Genomic DNA, 20519 nt, shown 5'->3' on the forward strand with positions numbered 1-20519 from the left:
GTCATCCCTACCCCGGTGATCTCCGCAGTTCCTAATGTTCCTGCAAGTCATGTGGAGAAACCGGAAAAGTTCAATGGTACCGAATTCAAGAGGTGGCAACAAAAAATGCTATTCTTTCTTACCACCTTGAATTTGGCAAGGTTTCTCACTGAGGATGCTCCTGCTTTGAAGGAGAATGAAACTGACCGCCAAGTTATTGATGCGGTGGATGCTTGGAAGCGTATGGATCATATGGCAAAGAACTACATTCTCAACGGTTTGGACAATGCGTTGTATAACGTGTATTGTTCAATGCAATTAACTGCCAAGCAGTTATGGGAATCCCTGGACAAGAAATACAAAACGGAAGATGCCGGCGCAAAGAAATTTGTGGTGGGCAGGTTTTTGGATTTCCTAATGGTGGATTCTAAGCAAGTGATGTCTCAAGTTCAAGATCTGCAAGTGATTCTGCATGAAATTCATGTGGAAGGGATGTTTCTAAGTGAGTCTTTCCAAGTGGCTGCAATGATCGAAAAATTACCGCGGTCAGGGAAAGATTTCAAAAACTACCTGAAGCACAAACGCAAGGACATGAAACTCGAGGAATTGGTTGTCTGGTTGAGGATTGAGGAAGATAACAGGGCTTCGGAAAAGAAAGCAGGAAATGTGGCCTTCCAATTTAAGGCTAAAGCAAATGTGGTGGAACAAGGGTCACAAGACAAGAAAAGGAAGCATTTGGGTGAAAGCTTTAAAGGCGGAGGATACAAAAAGTTTAAAGGCAAATGCTACAAGTGTGGCAAGGAAGGGAATCGTGCAAGGGATTGCCGAACTCGCATAGACAAAGAGAATCCCAATAAGAAGCCGAAACTTGCTCAGGCAAATGTGACAGAAATGGATTATCTATCCAATGAAGTGTCTGAAATGAATCTGTCGGCTGTGGTTTCCGAAGTGAATCTGGTTGGGTCAAGCACCAAGGAATGGTGGGTGGACACGGGGGCAACCTGTCATGTTTGTTCTGATAGGACTCTGTTTACCACCTATCAACCAGTGACTAATGGGGAGCAACTTTTCATGGGAAATTCGTCTACTTCAAAGGCTGAAGGACAAGGAAAAATTGTGCTCAAATTGACTTCGGGCAAAGAATTGACGCTTAACAATGTGCTGCATGTGCCGGAGATCCGCAAAAATCTAGTGTCAGGATCACTGTTAAGCAAAAATGGCTTCAAACTTGTCTTTGTGTCTGATAAATTTGTCTTGACTAAGGATGGGGTGTTTGTAGGGAAGGGTTACCTTAGTGACGGGCTGTTCAAAATGAATGTAATTAGTGTTGTACCACAGATTGTTGCTAATGAGAATAACACATCTTTTGCTTACTTGTTTGAATCTTCTTTTATGTGGCATGGTAGGTTAGGACATGTAAATTTTGATTCTTTGCATAGATTAGTAAGCATGGATTACTTGCCAAAATTTAATATTGACAAAAGTCATAAGTGTGAAATATGTGTGGAATCAAAATTAACAAGGGCACCATTCCATTATGTGGAAAGAAGTACTGAACCTCTAGAACTCATTCATAGTGATATTTGTGATTTGAAATATGTTCAATCATGAACCGGGAAGAAGTACTTTATCACTTTTATCGATTATTGCACTCGGTATAGCTATGTTTATTTGCTACGGAGTAGAGATGAGGCCTTAGCAACATTTATGCATTATAAGACTGAGGTTGAGAATCAACTTGGCAAGAAAATCAAAGGTCTGAGAACTGATAGGGGCGGTGAATATGAAGCACCTTTGGGTGCATTCTGTTCAGAACATGGTATTATATACCAAACTACGGCACCCTATTCACCACAGCAAAATGGTATTGCTGAACGGAAAAATAGAACTTTAAAAGAAATGATGAATGCCATGTTAATTAGTTCGGGTTTATCCTAGAACTTGTGGGGGGATGCAATTCTTTCCGCCAATTATATTCTCAACAAGGTACCACACAAAAAGACTAACCGAACACCATATGAGTTGTGGAAAGGTCGAAAGCCTACTTATAAATATTTGAAAGTGTGGGGGTGCTTGGCTAAGGTGGCTATACCGGATCCTAAACAAGAAAAGATAGGACCGAAAATCGTAGATTGTATTTTTATAGGATACATCATGAATAGCGGTGCTTATCGGTTTTTGGTGTACAAAAGTGATAATTCTGATGTCCATGTTAATACGGTGATTGAATCACGGAATGCAGTGTTCTTTGAGCATATATTCCCGTGTAAAACCACACATGAAGCAAGTTCAAGTTCTTTAAAAAGAACTTATGATACTGCAATAGGCAATAATCATGTTCAAGAACCGATAGAAGATGCAGAACCTAGACGTAGTAAACGTGCTAGGACAGCCAAATCTTTTGGTCTAGACTTCATGACATACTTGTTGGAAGATGAACCCCGGACTTTCAAAGAGGCAATGTCCTTGCCGGAGTCACCTTTGTGGAAAGAGGCCATTAATAGTGAAATTGAATCCATTTTGCAAAATCACACATGGGAGTTAGTGGATCTTCCGCCGGGAAGTAAACCTCTTGGATACAAATGGATATTTAAGAGGAAAATGAAAGCAGATGGTTCAATAGACAAATACAAGGCAAGACTTGTTGTTAAGGGTTACAGACAAACCGAAGGGGTGGATTATTTTGACACCTATTCACCAGTTACTAAAATAACATCTATTAGATTAATAATTGCCATTGTGGCATTATTTAAACTAGAGATCCATCAAATGGATGTAAAGACTGCATTTTTGAATGGTGACTTGGATGAAGAAATTTATATGGAACAACCTGAAGGGTTTGTGGTTCCAGGACAAGAGAAGAAGGTTTGTAAACTTGTTAAATCCCTTTACGGTTTGAAACAAGCACCGAAGCAATGGCATGAAAAATTTGACAGTGTCATGATGTTTGATGGTTTCAAGATCAATGAATGTGATAAATGTGTTTATGTAAAACACACAGATAAGGGATATGTCATAGTTTGCCTATATGTCGATGACATGCTCATTGTCGGTAGCAATATCGATATGATAAAGGCTACGAAGAAATTGTTGAATTCGAGATTTGATATGAAGGACATGGGCAAAGCAGATGTGATACTAGGGATGAAAATCACAAGAACATCAGAGGGGTACACCTTATCTCAATCACATTACATTGAGAAGATCCTTGATAAATTTAACAAGGATGACAATCGTGCAGTAAATACACCTGTAGATACAAACTTGCATTTGAAAAAGAATACAGGTAAGGGGATATCTCAGTTGGAATATGCCCGTATCATTGGAAGTTTAATGTACCTTATGAACTGCACAAGACCAGACATAGCATATGCTATAAGCAAATTGAGTCGGTACACTAGTAACCCAGGAGCTGAGCATTGGGAGGCTATTGTAAGGGTCTTGAGGTACTTAAGGAGTACTCAAAACTATGGGTTAAGTTATACAAGGTATCCAGCAGTACTTGAAGGATATTGTGATGCGAACTGGATATCTGATTCACATGACTCGAAATCCACAAGTGGATATATTTTTACTTTGGGAGGTGCGGCTGTGTCTTGGAAGTCGTCTAAACAGACATGCATCGCGAGGTCTACAATGGAAGCATAGTTTATAGCTTTAGATAAAGCTGGAGAAGAGGCTGAATGGTTACGCCAATTTTTAGAAGATATTCCATTGTGGCCAAAACCTGTGCCTGCAATTTGTGTGCATTGTGATAGTTTATCAGCAATTGGTAGGGCACAAAATAATATGTATAACGGTAAGTCTCGACATATACGTCGCAGGCACAATACCGTTAAACACTTGCTCTCATGTGGAATAATCTCTATTGATTATGTCAAGTCTAAAGACAATATAGCAGATCCGTTAACAAAAGGTTTAAACAAAGAGCAAGTGAAACGATCATCGAGGGGAATGGGTTTAAAGCCTATTAATTAAGAGTCGCCTTAGTGAACACCCAACCTAGTTGATTGGAGATCCCAAGATCTAGGTTCAATGGGACAACTAAACTTTGGATGACTCCACATCTTCACTGTAGAGATAATCTCTCCTACCCAATCCTATGATGAAACAGTGAAACCTGCCGCGGGTTGAGGTTAAGCTTTGTTTTTAATGATTCTCATATCTTGACATGTCAGGTGGGGTACTGCAGGGTGCTCTTAATGAGTAATCACCTATATGAGTGTGAAGTGGGGCCGCTTCTATGAGAATTTTAAGGCTGGATTCTCTAGAGCACTCATGAATACCAGGCATTGCCCAGGGCCAAAATGGGCACAACAGTGAGAATAGAACTGTGTTTGGAAAGACTCTGTGTGAAGTCTATTGTCTTGGTTTACACAAACGGTAGAACAGTTCAAGGCATCGCGTCCACTGATCAGCCAGTAAATTCGATAGGCTCTCACAAGGGATGGTTCAAGGCCAAAAGCTACCTACCGCTATGCAGGGAATTTTCTATTGAACTCTCTTTAGGTTTTGCATCGCATTTGCATAGTTTGTCCGGTGAATTTCTTTCATGTGGGGGATTGTTAGAAAAATGGTTTCTTAGAAAGATCTTTTGTAGTCTTTTCTTTGGAGCATAAAACCATTTTAATATGTGAAAGAAATTGGGTCTTGAAATTGGTCGCTCGGTATGGGAGGAACCGCCTGTCTCGCTCGGGCTCGGGCTCTGATTAAAATAAATTGGGCTTAGCTTGCTTGGGCCAAAGTTATTTTACTCTAGCCTAATTTAATTTACAACGAACAGGTGTAACTGTTCGGTTTGAACCGAACCAGTGCATGCATATGGAACGTTGCAACAGTTGGATTTCCAACCATTGCATCAGTTCGTTGGAACCGACATAACCCATTTCTTTTGTGACCCTTAAAACAAGTTTCCTACCCCTTGGGACAGACTCTTAGTTGCCTATAAATATAGGTTCATTCCAGCCATTTCAAGTATCGAAAAATCCACAAAGCACACATACATTTCGCATATATAGAGTCCGAGAGAGTTCTGCATAGTTTTGTTCGCGGGGCACGCACTCGAAGTGCTTCGTTTGCGTGCGTAAAGATCGTTGCATCCTGAGAAGTGGACGTCCATAATCGTGAGCACCGTGACGAGGGCGAAATCTGCTTTAAGGACACAGTGATCCATCGCTGGACTTGATCTATTTCTTCTTCGTTGGTATTTGCAATCCGTGAGTAGTAATTTTCCTTTTATTGTTATTGTATAATCTGTGTTTCCATTGGAAGAATTAGTTTATTACTAACAATTTCGTTTAGCATCTAATTTTTCTGTTTCAATTACGCACAAGTGCATTATACTAGTTTCTAATCTGTTTTCAGTGCACAATAGTATTATCTTTTCCTTACCAAGTTTCCAACACAGACCTCTATCGATACCTAATGAGTGAAGAGGCCGGCCGTTAGAACGGCCACATGGACACGGTTAGGTGATAACGAGTGTGTCATTAACATGTTATTTGGCCTGCATAGGCTGCATGTACAGGGAGTGTGGGATGTTTACTTCACCACTAATACTTTGGTGACCCCGTTTTGAAATGCAATGTGATGTGTCATCACTACATTGCTAGAATGTGCTTCATTAAAAATATAATAATGACACATCACATGGTCACCAAATATGATCACTATAGCATTGCTCTGTTTCTCCAAAAATTTTGATCGACACTACGTTTCGTAAGGAACAAACTCTCACTACAACTATATCTATCCATCTCACTACTCAGAAAAAATTCCAAACCCTTCTCAAGAAAGCCAACCCCGTAACTAAACTAAAATGCAAAATATCAAGTGTTACATCAGTTCAAAATTTACATCAAACATGAAGATTTTCAACTGATATTCTAATTTTTAATGAACAAAATGTCACGATCACCTCTTATCTACTCTCACAATTTCCACCTGATCACATTCAGCTACTACTTTCCCCATCTTCATCAGAGACTTGATAGCCGGGGTGTGCCCCACGAACAAGGCGACATGGCCCATCAGCTTGTCCTTCCTGGAAAACGTGGTACCGCACGAGCACTGCCACCGGAGGTCGCCACAGTGCTTCTCGTGCGTCCGGAGGTCCGACAGCACCGAGAAGTTCTTCCGGTTGCACCGCTTGCACACGTACATTTTCGGGCAGTGGCTCCTCTTGTAGTGATTCTTCACGCAGATCATCGACTTTAGCGGCTGGAACTTGGCGTGCTTCTTATTCCACCTGCGCGGGATTGGCACACTAGTTATGCACGCCTATGTATATAGGATATTTTAAGAAGTAAGCATCTTTTTTAGTGGTGGAATCCGGGGAAAGAGAAGGAAAAAATCAGGTATTTTTAAACTTATGAATTGAAACTACTCCCTTCGTCCGTTCCATATTGTTGGTCAACTATGAAAGGATCTGCAATTCCCGGATCAAAAAATAAAATACCTTCGTGCATAATATTTTAAAATTTTTTTGATGCCAAATTAAAGTTCTCAGTTTGTTTCTTCAATGCGGCGTTAAGAAATTTGAAAAATTATGCACGTAAGTACTCTATTTTGTACTCAGAAATTGCACTTCTTTTCGTAGTAGACTAACAATACGGAAGGAGTAATAGCTTTTGGTTTAAAGTAAAAAGAGGAAAAACCACATTATAGGACAATTTTTTTTTTTTTTTTTGTAGCTGTACCCCTGTGTCAATAATCCACAAAAGAGCACGTCAAGAACTTAACAAGTAATTTGAGGTGAAAGAATACCGGAAGCCAACTATTAAAAAACCCTCCCAGACAAAAAAAAAAAAAAAATATATATATATATATATATTTAAAAAACCACTACATAAAAAATAAAAATAAAACTAATAAAAACTCCTGATCATCCGGGCAGATTTGGAAAACCCAATCCTTCGTGCATATTTTACCTGCACCGATAATTTCATATATTTTTAGCAATTGAATTGCGTGACAACCCTTTCATATCTCAAGGTTCTTCCGTTATTCAATGACCGGAAATGCAACGCACCTCGAGACAGAACAAATTTGGGGGTCAAGTTGACCGTCTTGGAAATTATTAGAGGCTAGGTTTCTGTAACAGTTTTTGTTTTTGGTTATTTGATTTGATTTTACTGTTGAGATGCAAGAACAAAACACATGCTCGTTGCTGTACACGTATGCTTTTGAAAGCTTGTTCCGGTTCCTTAAAAAATGAACTTGTAGAAAAAGAAAGTAATTTCAAACTAAAAAATTATGTGTTTACGTAAATAATTTTCCTACCAATATGGATCTTATTTGATAGATTTCATTTAGATATTTTAAATAGTGCAAAAAAATTGAAATTTTATTTTTCATTTTCGTTATATGAGTTTAAAATTACCTTCTTTTTAAAAAAGAAGGTTTAGAAAGAAAGCGAAACAGGCCGAAATCTTTCCTCTAAAAAAAAAAAGAAGAAAGATTTTCGGCGTTGCCAGTGAAGGTGGCCGGACGTGGAGGAGTCGCGAAAGGGTCGCCGGAAGTGGTGGCCAAAGGTTGGGGTGTCGTCAAATCTGGACGAAAAGTAAAGCTAAAGTTTTCCTAACGCGAGCTGGCCGTATCTTCCTTAGCCGCTCACCCCTAGCTTCCATCCGTGGTGTTCCTTAATTTTCTAGTAACCATTCTGTGAGCTCCAATCTTCTTACTTCAGTGGAAAGACTATGGAAACCACAAGAATTAAGATCACGGGGTCTGAGGAGCTTCTTTGGAACGCGAATGACCATCGAAGGAGCTAGTGCTTGTCGTTGGATCATCAGAAGATCACCGGAGGTGGAAGGCTGGAGTGATACTGAACCTCCACCTCCGGTGACCTAAGGACGGAGGAAGTCTGGAAAAGATAAAAAGCTTGTTTTCCAACCTCTAACCCATGTTCGGAAACAATTCAAAAATTTAGAAAACTGTTACCATTCTCTCAAAGGAAACAAAAACTTCACCAAACACGATCATTTTGGTTTCCAAACGCAGTGTATGAAAGTACTGTGCATGACTTTATTTCACAAAACAGAAACCACAACCACCAACCTGCACCCTTCTTGCGGACACGAATATTTCCTCGGCAACTTCAGGTCCCCACCGTCGCCGCCCCCGATTCCAGCCCCGCCATGCTTCAACGGATTGATCAAAGCAGCGCTGGACTTGTACTCGTCCCCGTGAGCCCTCATGTGCATTCTCAAATTCGCATCCCTCTTGAAACCTTTCCCACAAACTTGGCAGTAGTGGGTGTACTTCGCCAGCAAATCCGCCGCATCCAGTTCTATTATATCGTAGTTCTTGCCCGACACCCCTTCTTCGCAATTCCCCCCTTCGTTATTCTCATCGTCATTTTCGTTGCAGTTGCCTCCAGTGTTGTTGTTATAATTATCAGCGTACCAGTTTTCGAGATTTTCGCTCGAATAGAAGCTCTGGGTTTGGTTTTGGACTTGGGTTTCCCTTTTCGCTTCCCCGCCGCTGTTTTGCTTCGCCACGGCAGCACCACCTCCGGAAGGGGCGGCGAGACTCGAGCCGAGGGACATCTGTTGGCAAGCGAACATCATGGATGACGCCGTGATGATGATTTCTTGGATTAAAGTGCCCATGCCGGCGATGGCGCCCGCAGTGGAATCGGCGTTGGCAGCGGAGGTGGGCGGGGTGTGGTGGTGGGGGGAGATTAAGATTGTGACGAGGGCCTGGACTTGGTGGACTCTTTCTTTGAGGAGAGAGAAGCTGTAAAGAAGGGAGTTAGAGTGAGAATCGGAGGGCAGGGTTGGATCTAGTGAAGACGAAACGGCGTCCTCGGTGACAAAATAGGAGGTGGCCCCTGGAATCATCTTGGAGTATTATCTATGGATATGGAAATGGAGGTATTTTTCTGTTTTGAACACTTTCTCTGTTTTGGGATGGTTTGTGGGTTCTTTTTTTGGTGAAAAACTTTGCTATTTGAATGAGTGGTTATATAGGGAGATACTTAGAGAATCTGTTTTTTTAGGTAAAGGAACTACCAGAGAGAGAGAGAGAGAGAGAGAGAGAGAGAGAGAGAGAGAGAGAGAGAGAGAGAGAGAGAGAGAGAGAGAGAGAGAGAGGTCAACTTCTCAACTTGACAGATTATCCCCAATTAGGACCTTCCTCATATGTCTCATGACCACTTTTTGGACCTTCCTCACATGTTACCAATCTCATGTGGAGACAAATGTTTTGTGAAGAAAGAGTGTTTTGAGAAGTTTGGGTATGGAATAGAACAACCAACAATAATGAAGTGCTCATTGACTTCCTTGAATTTTCTACTATATTTATGTTCTTACATGTTGGACATCAGATAGCTGCGAATTTGTTCTCTCTCTTTAACTTCCCTTTCCTTTGTTGTTTCAATAACCGCATATTCACATCATCTCACACGCATCTCGATTAATTCTGATATATTGAAGTTAACAACCGAACAGATTTCGGGGGTGTTTGACAAGTCCATTTTTTCATTCTCATTTTTGAATTTTGGGTGTTTGAATACTCCATTTTGGAAAACCCATTCTCTGCTTTAAAGAAGCAAAAACCGAGAATCACCTCCAGACCTTCTTTTCCCATTTTCGGTTGAATTATCAAAATGCCCACTTCTTCTCCATAATTCATTTTTACATCTTTTAACACAATATAAATAAGGCCAATGGCAACTTGGTAAAAAACCAATCCATAATACATTTTCATCATTCATCATTCATCTACCAAACAATACACTACTGTTTCAAAATATATTCTGCACATATCTCTCAAACACTACTTCATGCCCCAAAACACATTCTGGCCATAATCCAAAAAGTCAAAAAATCAAAATGCTAAAAATGAAAAGCCAAAAAGTAGATTGTCAAACACTCCCTTCCAATGGCCGCATGGGTTATTGTCGAGAATGAAAATTGAATCTATGTGCTTCAGACTTCAGAGTAAGCCTTTTCTTTCACTCAACCAACCCTGAAGTTTTCTTTTGGCTCTGTTTGGGATTTTTCAATATTGTGGTTGATCCGATTCCAAGTACTTTGAGCTCGAGATGAGTTGACGATTAATAGGCTAAGTTTCCGTACAAAGTAAAGGAGCAAAATGAGCTAAACGGACTTATTTCCTTTTGTATTTTGTGAAGTATGATAAGCTCATTTAGCCCGTTTAGCCCTGTAGGAAACTCGGCCTAATTTCACTATGGTATCAAAAACACATACGTTTTAGATTTTGAAATTCACCGTCGATCGACCTAAGCATTATAATAAGTACTATATCTGTTTGGTCAACTTATAGATGAGGTTTGACTAATTAATGTGTAAAGGCGTGAATAGTATATGAATGCTAGTACTAGTATAAAAACTGTCTCTCCCTGTAGCTGTAAAAATTGCTTTTAAATAAGTCGGAGCAAACTTCGCCCCCGCGCAAAGAGGAAGAGATAAATATGATAATACTTTCTATGGCGTCATTGTCCACGTACCAGTTTAAATTTTAATTCAAATGGGATTGCTCTTCTCTGCCCCCAGGCGGTTTGGATCGAGCGGACATGAGAAAACTAATCAGTATTTTTATCATCTCACGGTGGCAAAAACCTTGGGGCTCCTGCAGGATTTGTCAGGTCGCTAATTTGAGGGCTGCAGAATTAGTCGAGGTGCAGTCTATGTAGATAAGCTGATCCGGATATCCGGATTATAAAAAAAAATTTGGGGTTACTCTCACATGAAGACAAGAAAGGACCCTTTCATGGGAGTCCTAATCAGCTGTCATCCCCTCAAGTTGAAAATCTAGCAGCTGTTTATGTTGGCTGCGCACAATTCATAAGATCCACATCACGTGCCCTTTTGTGATTCAATTTTGGTACATAAATATACACTCGAGCAAAAAATACTACGATTTCACTTTTCATAACATGATGTGAAGCGCACAGATTTATTGGTGAAATGTTTTGTACATACAATGCGGATTCAAGATGTTAAAAAATCGGCCAAACAATATCACAAACGTGGAATGCCCGAAAGCATATACAATATTTTGATTAATCCTAAGGGCTTTTTTGTCTTTTTGGCATTACGTTGTTATTCAAATTTTTTTCGCGTTTGTTGGTTTTGCGCCAATTTTTTTAAATATTGATTCGTTTCGAAGAGAGGAATCGAAAAAACCCAAATTTTTTGACTTTTATCCAAATTTTTTTGAAAATATTCAAGATAAAGCTCCAAAAGTCGACTTTAATTTGGGATATTTGATGAGCCCATTCGGTAGTCGTTGAAGTTTATCAAACGGCCGTCAAATTCAATTATTAATTAACCGGACTATAACTAAAGATTTGCATAGTATAGAGAGAAAGTCCGAGTCGATCCACAGGGAACTCGAATACAACTTGTTTGGATTGTAGATGTAAGAGTTTGTGGCGTTTAGGCGACAAACTTTTAGTTTTCCTTTGAAAGGTGAGAAATACCTTTATGAAAAAGACTAGAAAATGAGTTTTTGCTAAGAATTAAAGGCGGCAAGGTAATAGAGTTACTAACGTCCGTAACTTAAGCCAATTAACTTTTCCCAATGAAAACTCGGTTGAATCACACGGCATAGGTTATCAACCGAAAGATTTAAAGGTGAAAATGGTTAGACTTGATATAGAGTTTGAATAACAAGCTAAACACAAAGCGTGACATCGCTCCCGGAACCATGTGTGCAAGCACATGATCACCGGAGATTAACAACACCAAGACTTGAATTCAAACTAAATATCAAGGTCATGAACTAGAAGCATAGTTTGGAAAGCGAGCAAGTTCTTTGATTCCTCTGGCAAACACGAGCCGAGACATAGCTCTCGGAACCATGTGTGTAAGCACATGATCACCGGAAATTAACATCGACAAGTTTTGTTACATAAAAGGGCGAACTACGCACATTAACAAACCAAACCTCAAGTCTTAAGTTGAGAAATGCAAGATTAACCTAAATCACAAGGTGTTATTCCCCTATGGCCAAGCCTTATTTACTACTCAAATATAGCTAAAAGACTAAACATGGTAAAAAAATGGAGCAAAAGATTTAACCGAAGAAAACGAAAATAAATTTGATTTATATGAAGATCCAAAGCATAGCTACAGCATTAATAAACGAGAAATTAACATAAGACAATTACCTTAAGGAGTTTTTGAAGGAAATACAATCAAAGCTTGAGAGACTAACAATGGAGTCCTAGGAAGACTTAGGCCTAAAAAAGACTAGAAATGGCCCTCCTTTCTATAAAAGGCATACAAGTCTATTTATAGGGCTTGCAAAATATCCTTTACAAAAGATCAAAAGGTCCCTAAAATATCCCAAAAATATTCCACAAGTGGAAGCTTTCCATAAATGAACGGTTGAAAAAGATAACAAAAATCTGCAGATTTTTCCATGCAGTACCGGTACTGGGCAACTCTCAGTACCGGTACCAGGCTTCAACGGGCTGGAAAATTGATCTCCGAACACCCAGTACCAATTTTGGGAGTTGGCCAGTACCGGTACCTGCTTGACAGATTTTTGAGCAAACTTCGCGGGCTCGCTCTGGACACTCCTGAACTTGGATATGGGTGTTTTTTGGACCGTTGGAAAGCTTGTCGAGTCTACTTTCTAATCCAAGTGGTTTGGATCAAAAGCAGTTTGTACATCAAAAGTAGTTTGTACATCAAAAGTTATGACAATTCTACCCTCAGCTGGTCGGAAGATGAATTGCTTTGTTTAAATCCTCACATGTCCTTCAATTCTCTTGACCCTTGGGCGACCCGAGCAACCTCCAAATCATCTTTTCATGCACCACAATGGGGTGACACGTGGCCTTAGTACTTGGTTGCACCCAGAGCATTCTTTGGCGTTCAAATGAGCCTTATTTATACGATTTACCTGAAATACACAAAAACCTATCTTACGTGCAATATCGCATAAAAACGACAACATATATGTACAAACACAACATACTAGAGGACTTAAGCACCGAGAATATGCATTATTGGGTGCTTATCAATATTTATCTTGAATATTTTCAAATCGCATATCCGCTACGTATCGAAGAAAGAGTGTATTGATTATAAATTATTTATGTATCATTTTAGCATTTTTTTTTTTACTTTTCCTGCATCGCTAACCTCTATAAAATTAATTGAGTATTTCAAAACCATTTCAACATATATAAGTGAGATGGCAGACAATAAGAACATTCGAAGGTGCTTCTCTTTCTCTTCCTTTCTCTTAATTATCCAATCCTAAGTTCTACTCAGGGGTTTTCATACTAATCTACGTTGGTAATTACCCCAAGTTTAATTAATAAATATAATATACAAAACATGCATGTGTGAAACAGAGCAATGCATGGCGATTTTTATGCCATAATCCACTTCCCCCACTCTAAGCCTCCTGCCCTAAACTCTCTTTTCAATGTTCCAACTGGTCGCAAAGTGTTTATATCAAAGTATACGTTATACTCCCCGGTCTCTTTTTAAGTGTTTATTACGGTTCTGCATGTCCTTTTCAATAACTTATATCTTTTGACGTATATTATGTATTACTATGTTTTTAAAATCATTGTCTTATAAAAATAATTAAAATCTCTCAAATAAGATCCATATTGCATATTTTAAATAATATACATTAAAAGATATTCAATGATTGAAATGCTACGTAAAATCGTAATAGATGCTTAAAAGGAGACGAATGGAGTAATTAATTTACAGAAGTAATGTATTATCTCTGTCTCTTACACTAATTAAGGGCCTGAACTTCCTAGGATTTTGGAAGAGATATTATTGGTACATAAAGTCAACGCACACATCTTTAAATACACTACTCCGGACACAATTGTGTCGTATCCGAAATCATTTGATGCATGTTCATATATCAAACGGTACGTTCTAGACACAATTGTGTCTGGAATTATGTTTTAAGATTATCCGTGTAACATTGCTCGATCTTACTGGTAAATCAAAATGAACCGAGTTACTCAAGCTCAACTCATGTTCGATGACTGAGGTTGTTAATTTCTAAATCTACAAAGGAAGCTTCTTTGCAATTTTAAACCTCCTTGAGTTTGTTATATCCTATACAAATAGGATACTTACTACTCTCAGCTCGTTTAACTTATCCTAGTTAAGAAAGAAATCAAGTTAATTAAAGCACGCCTTGGAATACCGTCTGATTGAAGCTCATTGAGGTCGAGTGGGCTAATAAGTGAACTAACCCTAAACTCTTAATACACTTTTGAAAACTCGTGTGTGAAATTTTCAAACCAAGTTTGAAGAACTCCTTTTCACTCGAACTTGAACTCGGCTCATTTGCACTCTTTCCAAGAGACCTTTGAACTCCAAGGACAATGTTGCAACACAGTTATTTGACATTCGACGTACATCCCACAAAACTAAAGGCCTAATATTTCTAGTCAAGTTTCATGTGTTCAGTTTTCCTTGAAGTTTAGACAATGGATGGAGTGGAATTGCTCTCTTACCCTTCTGTGTTAAAAAAAATAATACTACTATGCAAATTACTAATCTAAATATATTTCTAAATGAAACTTTTTTGAAGTTTAGCTGGTTTGACCGCACGATTTGGAGGAATTAATTAAGGCTGCGTTCTTTTTAACTTAACTTATTTCTTCATTTTGTGTGTGTTTATTTGTCTTTTCTGAATTTTTGTTAGATTTGCGTGATATTTTTTGGATTAATCATTTGTCTCAACGAGAGGAGTCTAAAAAGTACAAAATTATAACGGAAATTAAAAAAAAGTTCACTAAAGACCAAAAAAGTGTAAAGCAATTGTCTTATTTGTCTAAAGTGTCATTCTAACATCGGTCAATATTTTTATACTTTCCCGGTTCGTTTTGTCAAGACGAACAGTTAATCTCAAAAATTACGATGAAAAGCTAAATAAAAAGTTACGAAAAATACAAAAAATACCGAAATAAGTTTCAGACCGTTAAAAAGAACGCAGCCTAAGCCGAGTAACCATTTTAATCCAGGCAAGCAACTGGAATAGGAGTAGTTTGAATCATTCATCATTACGCAGCCTAAGTAGAGTAACCATTTTAATCCAGGCAAGCAACTGGAATGAGAGTAGTTTGAATGATTCATCATTCACTTCGGATGTGGATGAATGATCTTATCCAATGGCTACTGTAAACTTATGTGGTGTGGGTAGATCATGTATTAAAAACACTATGCATTTTACTCCAGCAGTAATCAAACGGCAATGATATGGACTGTTGGCTTTATGGGGGCCAACATTCACCTTGTACTCGAGACGCTTCCTGCTGGTGCGAGACAAGCGTATTGGGAGGACTAACCACTTTTATCCGTCGGTGCTGTTTGGGTAGCATTGCGAAGCCCCTCTTGTCTGCCTGCCGCTAAGTGTAGGGTTCTGCGATTTCCTTTAAAGATTAAGTTATTTTTTTCCCTAACAGCAATTGCTTTTAGGTGAGTTGGTTAGCATCTGATCCAACATGGACAAAGGCAAAAGTGCACAGCTCCGGAAACAAATGCATCGCCAACCATTTGATGCACTTGAGTTTCGCACAAATGCGTCGACAACTAATCACACTTTTGACGGTTCCAAACACATCTGTATCTGTATCAGTGCAATTAGGTTTTACTCAAGTTCTCTTACCCTAGTTTCCCGCGTAGATTAGAACAAGAGGTTCGAGTTAGAAAATTGTGAGTCAACTATATAAGTTCAATATAGAAGTCGCAATTATTCACTAAAAAATAACAATTGCATGTACTGGCATTAAACGTGAGTAATTTATATATATACAAAGGATACTGGGCCAGTAGCACAGAACTAATATTAATTAATATTATTCTAATCTTATTGAACATTAAGCAAATGAAATTTCTTCTAATTACCATGGCAAAAAACATATAAGACAATAGAGCTTCCAACATCAAATAATGAAAGCATATGCATTGGTTAATAAAAATAAATTGAATCTAGCTTGTTTGCAGTCCAGGTTCGGATGGTGCGGTCCTAGTGATTGCAACCGTTGGATAGTGTTTTTAATGGTTTAGATTTATTTTAAATTTTTTACCTGTAATAAAAAACTTTTACCCGTAAAAGATTTAACAAATCTAAACCATTGATTGTCAATATTGAACCGCCCATCCTTCTTTACAATTGACTAGAAAAAAATCGGATCCAAATAAATTAATGGAAGACCATACAATAAAATTACAGTTTCTTGTTACGGCGGCTACTCCCTATGAAAGGGGGAAAAAAAGTTTCTTTTTCTGTTACGCAGTATACAAACAACAATTTTTTTTTGTTTTTGTTTCAAGCGTTCTTATTTTTTAAGTACTTATTTCATATTTTACGGGACAAATCATTCTCTTAATATACTGCATGTATGTGTAATTATGAATGTCAAATTATTTCATAATTCGAATCATAACTGTCAAAAGCAAAGTGTGCAAATCTTTTGAATATAAAACTCGGTTTTACATTTTCTCTCAAGTCAATATCATACTTAGTTTTGGGGGTTTTTTTTTCCGTTTTTCTTCCAATTAGTAATTTTGTTTTTGAAGGGTTAACCCATTCTTGTAATTGTATCGTTTGTTTCACCAAAAAAAAAACAAAAAACAAAAACAAACTATGCTTGAAATTCGAAAAGTTTAATAAACTTTTTGAGTCAAGTCGATTCGGATAATTGCAACGTTTGATTACTTTAATTCTTTGTCGCACACCGAAACTTTTTGCATTTTCGGTCGATTTTTTTGTATATTGTAGGGGCTTAGTCACTCTTTCGATTGAGCCTCCACCAGTGGACGGTGGAATTTATCTCGTGCATGCGCAAGTTAGTCAAGACACCAAATTATTAAAAGAAATGTAAACCCCTATCTGGATGACGCTATCTGGACTTCCAATGGTTGGACGGTACAATATGGGCACGCTACCTAATTAACTTAAGACATAATTTATAATTAACTTAATAGTACGTTTTAGCAATTTTTTGTTATTTATGTTAAAGAAAAGGGTTGGTGATGCCGTTCAAGGGGTAGATACTGATAGAGAAATTCCATTGAGGTATTTTTTTCCCCATTTTCTGATTGACAGTTAGAATTATTCATTCAGTTTCCAAATGCATTCGTCAAGAATGATGACATCTACTAACAAATAATGAACACTTAAATATTGGCCTAATTAACGGTACGTAGTTTATTTGGGTTCTTCAACTAGAAGTAATACCAAATTAATTTTGAATAGCCGAGTCAAATTTTCTTTGGATCTTTTTGGCCATCTTAGGGAACAAGCTTAATATTAACCTAAATATCACGGCAAGCACGAGAAAGAGAAGACCTACCAACTCCAACAATTTCTCTTTCTTTTCTTGACAAAAAAAAAAAAAAAATCTCCGTAATGAAGCATTGTTAAACTTAGCAATCTCTTAAATAGATAACCAAAAATTGATATGACAATTTTTGACTATCTATTTTTGATTATGTCATTTGGATGCCCTAAAAACTCAAAATTCCAAACCTTCCCCGTAAAAATCAAGGGATGCAATCAGATGAGCTAAGAGATCGTGCTCGTGACTCTGATAAGGTTATTTCGACACTATTGATGGTCCCATAACTCGTGCTTGTGGTTTTGGGGCATTCATGTTCCCCCCCCCCCCCCCCCCCCCCCAAAAAAAAAAAAAAAAAACAAAAACCAATTACTAGAATTAGTACGGAAAAGTCTAAGCACACATATAAATAGAGTACATATTTTATACAGATTTTTTGTGGGGTCCACCTTAGGTATCACAAAAACGATCCAAGCCGCTCATTAAGTGTAAAACATTTTTTTAAGGGCTCCTGCTAAAAATCAGCTCAATCCAATATATATAAATGCTTGATCCAATCATCTAACTATTCATTATCCGGAAATCAAAATGAACAATTAGATGATTTGATCGAGCATCTATAAGTATCGAATTGAACTGATTTTTTGAGGGGACCGTTGAAAAAATATTTACATTTAATGAACGACTCAGATTGTTTGTGTGAGACCCGAGGTGGGCCCCACAAAAAATCTGTGTAAAATATGTACTTATTTATATATGTGGGTAGCAGCGGATTGTGGTCATTTATTGTTGTAAATATGGTCAAACATTGTGGTAAATGTAGAGAAATTTTTTGGTACTGGGTATGTACCACATGACCGTCCCACGTGGTACCCAAATAGCTCATTCGGGTCATCCAAAAGTGTGTTGGACGGTCCAGATTGAAACTTTCTCTTCTCTCTCTCTCATTTTTTTCTCTCCAAATTCGAGCCGTCAAAAACTGAAATGGACGGCCCGAATGCACCGCGCGAGCACCCCGTAGTACCCATCCGGCACCAAAAATTTCTTGTAAATGTGAGTATAGATTGTGGTAAGTATATTATGATAAGTATACTCATACATTGTAATAAGTGTAGCACGCGAAAAAATCATTAAACCACCTTATTTTTGTAAGATTTTGATAATAGCTGAGATTTATCTATTTTTTCAATCTAAAAGTTTATATTTATGGGACAATCCATGCTGTAATACAATTGTGCGGCATCACATTAAAATTTGCATCCATCCCAGTTAGGGCTACAAACAAACCGAGCCACTCGTAGCTCGGCTCATTAGTGGCTCGTTCAAGCTCGGCTCGAAAATTAAACGAACGAGCTCGAGCCGATTTTTTCAACTCATTTTGAAAACGAGCCGAGCTCGAGCTAGGATAAGCTCAGCTCGAATCGGCTTGCGAGCCGGGGTATATATACTTAAGTTTAGGATTTTTATTGTTATTTCATAATTTGTTCTTTCCGGTTTCATTTTTTAGTTAACAAAGGGAAGCGAGAGCACATGCACATCAGTACACCCCCGCTCCAAAGGAAAATGAAAGATATATACTGTAACAATCCGATACCACAAACACCTCTCAATTAAAGATCAACCATATGACGCATAAACTCCACTTTCGCCAAATCAATTACCTAAAACCCACCACCGTAGACTAAGGAGCCACTGCCCCTGGCTCTCCCCCTTTTACCTGCCGCTTCTTTTCTTTTATACCCATAGTGACTCATCCCCCAAGTGGTTTGTTGCATGACACATATATTCATTAAACATCCAATTCTGTTTTTACTTCTACTACTTTTGCTCCCTTATCCGTTCATAGTAGTGAAAGCTCACCCCAACCAAATCACGTGGACTATTACACGAAGTCCAATAATTTGTCTTCCTACCATTTAAATTATTATGCCTTGCTATTTATTTCAAATAAATGGTAGGGATATTACAATATCCTCTCCTTCAGAAATTTCGTCCCCGAAATTTATCTGCACAATGCTTACAATCATACGCTTAACGCATCTTGATTCGCAACCATATTTTAGGAAGCCTTACTCCCCTCAGATAAAAACAACCAAATCGCACTACAAGCTCAACAATATATACTGCTTCCTATACAACTAGTGTCTCGATGGGCAACACTATTATTTTGTACCTCGTAGGTGTTGTGATTGGCGGTAACCTCTCAAACATTCCATTCACTTTGGAATTCAAATTGCAAAGCCACTCTACCAGAATTTATAGCTCTTCCATCAAGCACATATTATGTGTGTACAACACAATGTTTAGATATAGTTGAGCATATCCAAACTCATAACCACGTAACATTATATATCTCTGATCCTCGTTCCTCAAAACTTTAATTATTTTCATCTGCATTAGAAAAATCATCAATTTATCTCATCTCATCTCAAATGATAACAAACTAAAAGATACAAATACCAGGCACCACGGGCCGTTCATCTGCAAATCTGGCATGCATTGGCACCTCAGGCCGAATTCTCTTGGAATTTATGAGTATAGACACCTTGCTAAAACGCCATCAACACAATAATCACACCGCCACTATGGCAACATTCGCCGTTAAGACAATATTCTTTACGCCACTTAGGCTAAAATTCAATTTCATACATGCTACTTATGACAACACAGCGAAATTCCAATCCATTCATGCCAACATTTACTAGCCAGCCATATATAAATTCCACACAAAAGCCATTAAACTGTCACAACCATCTATCCATGTAATGAATTACGAATTGGGCTCCTCGGACCCACATTCACTTGCAAAACCGACGATATCGGTATTACAACTATAGGCACCTCGGCCATTATTCATTCACAAATTAATCAAATATAGGCACCTTGGGCCATTACTCATTTGCAAATCTAACTGCATCGGCACCTCCACCAAAATACACGCCACTAAGGCATTGATAACGCCACTAAGGCAATAACCATAACGCCACCAAGGCAATATTCATAACGCCACTAAGGCCACGCCACTAAGGCTATAAATCACGCCACTAAGGCTATAAACCACGCCACTAAGGCAATAACCATAACGCCACCAAGGCAATATTCATAACGCCACAAAGGCCACGCCACTAAGGCTATACAGTATACACTATACAACAAAGGCATAAATTTTATTTAAACACATACATACTCCGCCCACACGCTAAACCACACGGACTGTGATCAAACATCAAACAATATT

The 20519-nt window shown here is 38.3% G+C and overlaps 1 protein-coding gene across 1 annotated transcript; it reads right to left on the reverse strand.

Moving 5' to 3' along the window:
- Positions 1–5763: 5763 nt before the first annotated feature.
- LOC131323904 (protein SENSITIVE TO PROTON RHIZOTOXICITY 2-like) lies at positions 5764–8944 on the reverse strand. The gene is made up of 2 exons (XM_058355744.1): positions 8038–8944; positions 5764–6226 (listed from the first exon to the last, which is right to left on the reverse strand). Exons 1-2 carry the CDS (start codon positions 8820–8822, stop codon positions 5893–5895), a joined length of 1119 nt encoding a protein of 372 aa, XP_058211727.1. The 5' UTR covers positions 8823–8944; the 3' UTR covers positions 5764–5892.
- Positions 8945–20519: the final 11575 nt, after the last annotated feature.

The sequence above is a fragment of the Rhododendron vialii genome, chromosome 1a (genome assembly GCF_030253575.1).
Source record: "Rhododendron vialii isolate Sample 1 chromosome 1a, ASM3025357v1".
NCBI classification, from domain to species: Eukaryota; Viridiplantae; Streptophyta; class Magnoliopsida; order Ericales; family Ericaceae; genus Rhododendron; species Rhododendron vialii.

Excerpts from the sequence above, each read along its gene's own strand:
- LOC131323904 (XM_058355744.1), bottom strand. The coding sequence starts at position 8,822 with ATGATTCCAGGGGCCACCTCCTATTTTGTCACCGAGGACGCCGTTTCG. Across the intron at positions 6,227-8,037 it reads TGTCCGCAAGAAGGGTGCAG|GTGGAATAAGAAGCACGCCA; the intron begins GTTGGTGGTTGT and ends AATCCCGCGCAG.